General features: G+C 37.5%; 1 protein-coding gene across 5 annotated transcripts in view; it reads right to left on the bottom strand.

The window, feature by feature from the left end:
* SNX14 (sorting nexin 14) overlaps positions 1–10,942 on the bottom strand; it is an 82,588-nt gene that overhangs the window by 57,705 nt on the left and 13,941 nt on the right. For 4 of the 5 annotated variants that reach the window (XM_019652479.1, XM_019652477.1, XM_019652481.1 and 1 more), the window contains exons 2-4: positions 6,140–6,260; positions 4,820–4,896; positions 4,660–4,738 (exon numbers count right to left, since the gene is read on the bottom strand). In XM_019652479.1, the coding sequence (XP_019508024.1) occupies positions 4,660–4,738; positions 4,820–4,896; positions 6,140–6,260 (277 nt within the window). The remainder of the gene's footprint in view (positions 1–4,659; positions 4,739–4,819; positions 4,897–6,139; positions 6,261–10,942) is intronic. The other variant, XM_019652478.1, reaches the window with a different exon arrangement.

Here is a 10,942-nt window from a genome sequence, read left to right on the forward strand (position 1 = left end):
GGGAACGGATTCAATGGAATTGTAATAGATAAGCATGATATCGGGGATGGGAGGGCAATACATGGGGGGAGGGGGGTTGTTACTTTGTGAGGGTGAAAAGGGTAACTATTACATTGTTCTGTACACCTGAAACTAACAATAAAAAAAAATAAAAAATAAAAAAAATAAAAAGGGGTCCAAATTAGGTGTAACGGATTCCTTTGAAGGGAGACTAGTGACTACAAGGGAGCATGAGGGGAACTTCTGGGTTGCCGATGTTTTGTTTCTTGATCTGGGTGCTTGTTATCCAGATACACATTCACTTAGCGAAAATTTTAGCAGTACATTTAAAATCAGTATATAAATTATATATGAAAAAGTAGCAAAACAAAACAAAAGAAACCCTGGGTGTTAAATCTTCCATTTCTTGAGTACGGGTGTAGCAATATATATTAATTTTATAAAGGACTTGCAGCAGTGGCAGTAATTTTTAAAAAGCAGCAGGGAAGGAATGAAACAATGTATCTAATCTGACTGTACGAGGTGTTATTAAACAATATGATGAATGTTTAAATTTTTAAAAATTTATTATACTAAAGGACACATTGCCATTAATACCCATCAAAATACTTGCCCTCACTTCGAACACACTTATCCCATCCTTCTTGCCACTTTCTGAAGCAGTTTTGGAAGTTCTCTTTCATGATAGTCTTTAGTTGCGCTATCATGGCTGCCTCAATGTCCTGAATCATTTTGACTTTGGGGAAGAGCCAGAAGATGTATGGTGCCAGATCCGGTGAATAAGGTGGATGAGGACACACCATAATGTTTTTATTTGCTACCAGAAGCAATGTGTGACTCAGAATGCTGTCATGATGGTGGATGATTTATGGCAACTTTAAAACACACCTTCTCTCAACTGTAGCTCACATCCCACTGACTGCACCAAACAAGTTGAAACTTGTCACACTCCATTACTAAGGTTTGATACACCACTTCCCGTACTGAAGATCCTGCCTTTCTGTTGGCTGGCACTTGGCAGCAGCATTCACCATATTTTATGATCACAACGGAAAGGCTATGTATGTGTCACACATCGCTTCTGGTACAGCAATCTAGCACTGTTAGACTTCTGGCTTTTCCCCAAAGTCAAAATGACCATGAAAGATAAACATTTTTAATCAATTCAGGACTTCAAGAGGCAGCCACAACAACGCAACTAAAGACACTCACGAAAGAGGACTTCCAGAACTGCTTCAGAAAGTGGCAAGAACGATGGGATAAGTGTGTTCAAAGCGAGGGAGAGTATTTTGAGGGGGATTAATGGCAATGTGGCTTTTACTGTAATAAATTTTTTTTTACTTAAACATTCACCTCGTATACCTATATACCTATATACAGCAGTAATGAAGGTCATAGATTCTCTAAATATTAAGGCAAAAAGATTTGCATTTTTTTACCACAAATGCTAAGCATCAGTGATATCAGCTGGGATATAAACAGGGACAGGACACAGAGAGGAGACTAGAAAATTTACCATTTAACATTTGGTTTTACTTTATTCCCCATAACCAATAAGACCAATTACCAAATCCCACTTATTTTACATCCTAAGTCGCTCTTTTCTACAGCCCCACTTCTCAGTTCTATATGGTAGCAATAGCCTCTAAACTAGTCTCTCTCCTTACAAGTTAGCTCCCGTCCTCATCCTCCACAAAGTTGCCAAAGTGATTTAAAACCACATCACTCCCTTGCATGAAACCCTCAATATATCAAACCACAATATATCAAAGTAAGAAAAGTGGAGCTGCACTGATTTTGAAGGGGTGGGAGAAAGCTGCGTACCAGCAACTGTGACCATTTACTTCCTTTTCACCTCCCACTGCATCCTGTGAGTCACATATGAAAACTAGTTACACAGTTGAAAATCACTGGCTTCCATGATCAATTAAGTGCCTTCACTATGGCCCTTTAAGTCTTTTGATGATCTTATTTCTAAAGAGCCATATAAAAACTGGTTAAGAACAGACCTGAGTTTTAGACTGAGCTCTGCTAACAAACAGCTGTGAAACTTGAGAAAATGACTAAAACTCTTTAAACCCTAGTTTTAGTTAAATCATCTACAATAGCATCTACTTCACAGGCTGTGATTACATGAAATAATGCAAGTACAGTGATTAGCACAGAGCCTAATATATAGTAAATGATCAATAAAATTAGCTACTAGAATATTGTCTCTTCGTTGTGCACATCCTCCTTTACATTTTACCCTCCAGTTTACTGAACACTATACCTGTTTCAAAGCCTCTTTTTCCTTTCAAAAGCCCTTCCAAGCCCCGAAACACCTTTTCCCTTCCTGACAGGCCCTCTCGACAGTTATGCACTTTTTCCTCTGTAGTGATAAAATACCTCATACATTTCTTTTTTTTTTTTTTTATGGGAACAGTGCTGGGGAATTGGGGGAAGGGGAACAGACAAGTTGCTGTCCTTTTGTTCTTCAGTCTAGTTGTGGAGGACGTTGCTTCACTGACCCAAGTTAGCACCATCATTGCGCTCTTCCCGGGAGAGGCAGATCAGTCGCCGGCTTCTGGACGGCCACTCACAGCAGCTGCTGGCCGCTCACGCTGGCTCCTGGCTACACACTGTAGCCCATGGCAACCCACTACAACAGGGGCAGCAGCCTACGCTGTCACCAGCGACTCACAGCAGCCCAGCTCCAGGTTGAGCTGTTGTTCAGCATCTTAGCTGTAGAGGGAAGGGTCACTGGCCCTCATATGTGGGATCCGAACCGGGGCCCTCTGGCATCCCAAGCCAGTTCTTAACCAACGCGCCACTTGGCTGGCCCACCTCATACATTTCTGCCATTATTCCCTGTACTACATTGTATTGTATTGGGTTGTCAGAAAAGTCATGACGTATTTTTTCTGGTTTTCATTGCAAAAATGCATCATGACTAATAATTACCTTTTTGTCTTTTTGTTTATATGTCTAACTCCCCTCCTAGACTCAAGTTTCTATTTCTCTTTTTATTTCTAGGCCTCGTCCAGTTCCTGCCTAATCAAAATCTTAAAAAATGTTTTCAAATTTGGAGTTAATTATTTATTGAATGCCAATAAGTACCAGACACTAGGCCAACAGCTTTACATAAGTTTCATTTTTTTAAAGAAATCAATGAAGTATCAAAGACACAAATAATACTCTTGCTAGAGGTCTTATCTTCAATAGACCTCAAATCAGCACTCCAATATAAATATAATGTGAGCCGCATATGTAATTTAAAATTTTTTTTCTTTTTTTAATTAAATTAATTGGGGTGACATTGGTTAATAAAATTATACAGGTTTCAAATGACAATTCTAAAATATATCATCTACATGTTACATTGTATTCACCACCCAAAGTCAATTCTCTTGCTGTCACCATATATTTGACCCCTTTTATCTTCTTCTATCCCGCCTTCCCCCCCTTACCCTCTGGTAACCACTAAACTGTTATCTGTATCTATGAGTTTTTGTTTGTCTTGTTCATTTGTTGCTTTCAATTTTATATCCCACAACTGAAATCATATGATTCTCAGCTTTTTGCCTGATTTATTTCACTTAGCATGATTAAATTTTCTAGTAGCTACATTTTCTAGTAGCTACAAGAAAACAGGTGAAATTAATTTAAGGATATATTTTATTTAACCTAATATATCCAAAATATTATCACCTCAACATGTAATCAATAAAATATCTAAGAGTATTTTACATTCCCTTTCCTTACTAAGTCCTCAAAATCCCATAAATATTTTACATATACAGTAAATCTGAACACATTTTAAGTGTTTATTAGTAGCCACCATATTGGACAGCACAGTTTTAAATTAGAGAATCTTGAAGATGAAAAAGACTTTACAGAAAAAATGAAAAGGAAAAATGCCAACAGTTTGGCACTTATGCAGCATACTTTTGACCACAGAAGTGTGCAAATGGGAAAAAGGACAATTAGGCAGGATTCAGATGTTTAATGCTATTTTTCAACTAATTAGCATTCAATTTAATTCAATACATACCTACCAGCTACCAACAATGTATCTGGCCCTGTACTTGGTGCTAGGAACAAATGGGACCCCACTGCCTGCCTTAAAGGACTCAGCTGTTTCCTCAGATCAACTGAGAAGATGAGTCTCTAAAAGAAATAAACTAAAATAGGGTAAGTTACCAAAAAGGTACATATAAAATGTGACTGGAACAAAGAGAACAGCAGATGCTTTCTATTCATACCTAACGCAGGAACAGTGAAAAGTACCCCATTCTCTGCTCTACCCTTCAATTAATGTCAAAATTGTGATCATAATTCAGTAAGATATACTCATACATTTGCTCCTTGCAGCTCAGGTCCCTCCTTGTGAAATTACAAAGTGGTCATTTCTACTGCCCTATCATAAAAATGACTGTTTTTGTAAGAGTTAAGCAATACCAGGTAAAACAGTGCTTTGTTTGTCTAAAATGCCCATTTAAATTAGACATGGGATCCAAAAACATTTCTAGCTTACCATTCAAGTCGCATATTTCATAATAATCTACTACTTGGCCAAGAACTGATTAGGTGGCAAATATTAATATGCTTCATAATTAAATTTTCCATAGGTATTTAATATTTTCTGCTTGAGTATATTTGGCAATATTAATTAGTTACCTCTGAGAGAGATGCATCAACCTTGGAAGAAATTTTCAGGTCTAACCATGGCTGGTAGTTTTCAAGTAGCAAGGAAGGCCTAAAGAAAATCACACAATTAAATTGCTTGAAATCCAAAAAGTAATCAGAAGGATTAACAAATATAAACGGTCTAACTTACCTATGTCGTTTACATTTCACTTTACCACAAACAGCACAGCTACGGCCTTGAGGAAATAATTCTTGAAGTCCGAACTGCTAAAAAAGGGAAATGGGAGAGGGGGAGATTTGTCTTTACTTCATATCATCTTTCCTAAAAAGAATCAATTTATCAAAAGCTTATAAATCAATATATCAATTCAGAGGACATTTTTTTATTGTCCACTTTAACATGGAAACACCATTCTTTGTAATACATACTACTTGCTAAACTAAACTGACAACTAACAGAAAAGATACCTGATGAAATGTTTTACAATATCTAAGCCAAATTTCCAAGCTTACAATTCAAGTCAATTGTTATGTTCGCTTATAAAAAGAGAAACTCTGTCTACATTTTCAAATAATACCCTGCTGCAAAAGTATATGCATAAAAAAACTATCTTCTATTTCTCCAAAACCTTGAATTCAATGAGGGAGAAGATACATGGTAACTAGTAAGATTAGAGAGTAAGATTAGATTTCAGTTATGTTTCCTCTGAGTAGAAATACCACCAAATCTGAGATGAAGGACTGCATCAACTTGAAGAATTCTCAAGTAAGACTTAAAGATACCCCACTAAATCCTGATCTACACACTAGGGATTTTGCCTACCAGACACAGATTGAATACACTACCATCTGTATTGTTTTGGGTAAGCAAACTGCCTAATTATTTATCTGTTTGTTTCTATGGAACAAATAGACATTTAGGAAATTAACAGGGCTAATTTAATCCAGAGTTCCCTAATTATGCCTGTGCCTCAGAATCACCTGGAAAGCTTTTAACAAGTACTGATTACAATGTCCTAACCAATAATTATTCAACCAAAATCTGGTAGTAGGGCCCAGGAATCTTTTTTTTTTTTGGGGGGGCGGGGGGATTAAAAAAAAAATACACACACACACACACACACACACACACACACACACACACACACTTTAGTTTCAGGTGTTGGGTCCAGGAATCTTTATTTTTAAAGATTCCTCAGGTGATTCTACTGTACAACCAACTTTTGAAACCTCTGTTTGAATTTATTGTCCTCATAGTTAACATGCAGTTAGAGGACACTCTAAAACTTTGAGAATTTTATATTTTCTTTTTATAGTTCCTCCGAACTGTAGACCTTAAAAAAATACACATATATAAATTTCACTTTGAAAATGTTCTGATGTCTTCCATTATTAAATAGCAGATAAATTTTTACAAATAATCACTGCTTTAATATGCTTTCAATAATAACATCAAGCAGCACAGGGTCATACATACTGACTTTTAAAAATAAGAACACATAAATTTTACCTTGGGTTTGTATTTAATTGTGAAGAATATATTTGGTAAGAGAGAATCAGGTCCTAAAGAGCAGTAGAACGTGACAACTCCGGCAACGAATGACCAGAAGATCATTAAAACATGAAGATACCTTAGGAATAAATGAAAATAATTATTAGAACAAAAAAAAGTATAATACTAAGTTGTCCCTTCATTGATTTAACAAGTATTTATTAAGCACCTACTATAACAGACTAGAGCAATTTGTCCAATCATGCTTTTCTGTAATGTTTATTAACTACAAAAATCACAGTGTATGCTATGAAAAGAACATTGCACTTAAAGTATAAGGAAGTATATTTCCTAAGGTATATAAATGTCTAATCACTGTTGTATACCTGAAACTAATGTATTGTCAACTGTAACTGAAAAACAAATTTAAAAAATAAACAAAATGGGGAGGGGGGGAAGCTTAAAAAATAAACTATAAGAATGTATACATTCTCAATATTTCCTAATTTGGTACCTAAGTTGTCATATTTAGCCTAGACTACATTCTTGCAGGTGCCTTCTAATGATGTACTATTCATACTCCACCAAAATTCTGATTATTTTTCATTAATTATTTTTTTTTAATTACTGAGTGCCTATTTTATGCTACACCGTACAAGGCTCTGAGGATATAGTAGGTGCCGTGGTCTCTGTTTGCGTGGAAAATGCTGTCTGGTATAACAAGTAAGTAAATGCAATACAGTGTGATCATGTGTTCTACTGGGTTGTCGGAAAAGTCATGACGCATTTTTGCAACAAAAAAACAGAAAAAATACATCATGACTTTTCCAACAACCCAATATATTATGACAGAGAAAGTACACATGATATGGGAACACATCAGGCAGAATACACAACCCAAATTTGAAAGGACAGAAAAGTTTTTTTCAGAGAAAGCAATGCCTATGGAAAAACTTAAAGATGAGAAGGAGAAAAACATTAGAAGATGGATACGGTAGAGGAATGGGGAACTGAGGATAAGGTAGGGGTATTCAAACCAGAGAGCTATGTGGGCTAAGATTTAAGCACAGTTACAAGGAAGAAGGGGATCTGAGATGAATCTAAACAAATCCCCAGATGACATGGTGGCATATAATAAATCATGTTAAGGTGTCTCAATACATGCAGTCCTCACACTGCAGTTATGATACGCACAAATTTCAGTAACGATGATTTTGTGAAACACCAGCACCCCAAAAAACACAGTTTAAATTCCAATTATATTATATTTAACTGTGAGTAAATACATAAAATACAAACTCTGGTGCTAGCTCTTCAGTCCACAAATCACTATATAGTGAGAAGAGAATGAAGCAGCCCACAGAGAGGCGAAGGAGGGAGGGGAAAAAGTATTGGCAGTATTCCAAATCCTGGTTCTACGTGTCTCTGAGGCCCAAGCTACACTGTAGTTCTTCCAGTACTTAAATAACTTTCTAATGATTCCCTTCTTTGCCAAACCTAGTGTAAGCTAAGTTTATGTCATCTAACATCAAGAGTCCTGAGTAATACTCAGGAAATGATAAAGAGTTTTAAGAAAATTTTAAGCATGTTTAAGAGTTTTAAGGAGGATAGTATCAGTACAGTGTATAATCAGAAGACCACTCTGGCTGCAATATGGTGAACAGCCTAAACTGGAAACATGCAGGCTAATTAGAAAGCTGCTGAAAGTAATCTAGGAGAGTAAAACGATGACCAGTACTGGTGAACAAACTTGGAGATAAAAAGAAACTGACTGTTTTGAGACACCTAAGGAAGAATTAGGACTATGTAGTTGACTAGCTGTAAGCAGAAGGGATAGGTAAAGAGTCAGCTCTCTTTGGACATGCTAAATTTAACTGACCTAAGTTAAGGCTAAAGGTTTGGGAGTTATTAGTATAAAGATCACTGAAGTCATGGGGGGGGGGGAGGAATGACATGACCCAGGAGAAGCTGCAGAGTGAAAAAAGAGGGTATAAGACATTTAAGAAATAAGCAAAGCAAGAGAAATCTAGAAACAAACCTAGTAATTGGAAGAGTTGGGAAGAAAACCAAAGGTCAAGTCATAAAGACTGTCATGGTAAAAAAAAAAAAAAAAAAAAAAGAAGAAAACATGTCAACAGGGATGAAGTAGTTAACAGAATCAAATATTTGTAAAATAAAGTGTAGACCCTGAAAAAGATAATAACTACCAAGAAAGGCTCCTGGTGGCTAACTGGGCTCAAATTCAAAAGCAGAGCCTAGCAGCCGTTTCTAAACAGAGGCCTCTCAAGCAAACCACACTTCAAGGAGAAGCCTGCACTGAACTGCCTGCCTCCTGCACCAAACTACCTCCCTCTGCACTGTGTTACTGATAGCTGAGCCAGCCCTTATAAAGGAGTACCTAGAACTATATTTCAACCAATAAGACTAAGGTTTTCCCCATCCAATTGGAGCTTTGCAGCTATATCCCATCAGCATCTTCACCAATCAATCAGAGCAACTACATTCTGACCTATCAGGACAGTGCCCTTTGGACCAATCAAACTGTGGGGATTTGGAGTCCTGATTTGCATGACGACAGACCAGTGGTGGGGACTTCTGTATAAGTCAGCTCCCCATTGGCTCAGGGAGGGCAATTTCCCTTTCACCAAAGACCAAACCTCAGAGTGGAGCAGATTGAAGTGGCCTCCCCCAGGGCCACCTCATAGGTGTGCTGTTCCACAGCCATGGTCTCTTAATTGAGCTATAACACTATTAAGCTGTTCTCACAGCCATACTATATCACAGTTGAGCTGTTTGCACTGAATAGTTTCCGTCTTCACCCATACACCAAAATTGAGGATTCCTGTTGGCCTTGAATTGGTGCTAAGGGCCACCGACTGACAAAACAGACAGATTGAGAAGTGTCTATTAGTGTTTGCATGTCTATTAGTTTTTGCAACAAGAGGCACTGATGAACTAATAAAAGCAATTTTAGTAGAATGGCAAAGGACTGCAGTGGATTGAAGTGTGAGATGGAAGTAAAGAAGTGGAACTGGTGAATGTGGGTAATTCTCTTTTTAAAGGAAAGAAGAGCTAAGGTGGTGGCTGGAGGGGCAAATGAGGGAAGGTGTTTAGTAAAACCTGATCACATTTAAATATTGATAGGAGAGAAAGAAATAAGGGAGAAAAAGGTAGGAGAGAAGAGAAGTAATTGAGTAATGTCCTAGAGAAACAGGAGTAGTTGAGTTTTAGAGCCTAAACAGAAGAAATAGTTATAACAGGGAGAAATACCTCTTCCCCAATACCAAAGAGAAAGAGTAGATGGATGAGAAGGCAGTTAAGCCAGTAGATTCAGTAACAAGAATTAAAAGCCATATAATGGCCGATATGTGAAACAAGAGATCCTGAGAGTAAAGGGTGAAGGCGGCATGATCAGAAATTACAGAAGCCTGGGGAAGTTCTGAAACAGCTGCTGGGGAAACGTAAAGTGAACAGTATCCTGGGGAACTGCTGGGCAGTGCTGAGGCTAAAGAGTTAAATTTGCAGGTGTGGGATTTTCTCCAGCAGTATTCAGTAACCAGGAATATAAACACTAAAAGGGCAAGCAGCATCACTGATCTAAGATTTTGATTTTGTCAGGTGAGTGGAATAAAAGGGAAGGGAGGGTTGGGTACTGGCAATTAAGTGGTTGAAGTTAATGGACCATGGAATCTAAACTAGAGTGACTCTAAATTGCATAGGAAAGTGACGGCAGAAGAGAAACAATGGATAAGAAGAGAACAGAAAAGTCAGGAGGCTGAGAAGTCAAGAAGCAGATGCAGTGTGACTAAAAGAAAGAGAAGCAGACACTGGTCATCAAGTGAGGTTTGTGATTTTTAGTATGTCAGAGGTAGAGCTCTTTTTGATGATAAAAAAGGGCCACCGTATGGTGGTCTAAGTGGAAGGCTGAAGAAAAGTCACCTTGAGGTAGACTAGAGTATTTGACACGTTACTCACACAAGCACTGAAGTCACCTGGAATGATGGCAATATGAGTGTATAAAATGTAGAGGAAGTCTATAAGCCAGAAGCCAAAGTCTTCTGTAAATGAGTACAAGTGACCTGGAGATTGACATCAATGAGAAAACAGACAGAAAGCATATGTTTCAAAGGAGTAAGAGACTTCTGCTTCCTTGACAGAATAACTGGTGCCTTCCCACCATAAACAACTAAAAAACTGGGCAAAACATATATGCAGCAACTATTTCCATGCATTGGACAACAGACAGGACTATAATCTTTAAGAGAAGGGAAGCACCCCAGTGAGTTCCACATCCATCCCAGTTTTCTGACTATATGATAATATGCTAAGTGTATCATGGAATATAAAGGGTCACAGAATAAACTGTTAAGACCTGGGAGTTCAGAACTGGGTAATACAGCATCAAGTAGTAAGAGGGTAGCTAGATGATTAAAGGTCCTTACAAATGATACACAGTGACCCAGTAAGTACAAAATCTGTGAGACAAAGGCAAAGCCACCCAACCAGAGGAAATTGCCTGGTCTCCAGGCTCTCAGGGCAATTCTATACTTGAGAAACATCCACTGCATACCTATTATTAAATGCTCTCACTCAGCACTTAAAACATAAACATGGTTACCACCCATTCATAATACAGCCATGGCTTAATGTTGACTGCAGAATGAAATACAAACCCGTTAAATCTTCATGATCCCTTTCAATCTGATCCCAACTCACCTTTATACCCTTATTCTATTCCTTTATACAAAGCTTCACTCTAACCAGACTAACATACTTCACATCAAGCTTTAAAAAAAAAAAAAAAAAAAAAAAAAAAAAAAA

The sequence above is a fragment of the Hipposideros armiger genome, unplaced genomic scaffold, assembly GCF_001890085.2.
Source record: "Hipposideros armiger isolate ML-2016 unplaced genomic scaffold, ASM189008v1 scaffold_180, whole genome shotgun sequence".
Taxonomy (NCBI): domain Eukaryota; kingdom Metazoa; phylum Chordata; class Mammalia; order Chiroptera; family Hipposideridae; genus Hipposideros; species Hipposideros armiger.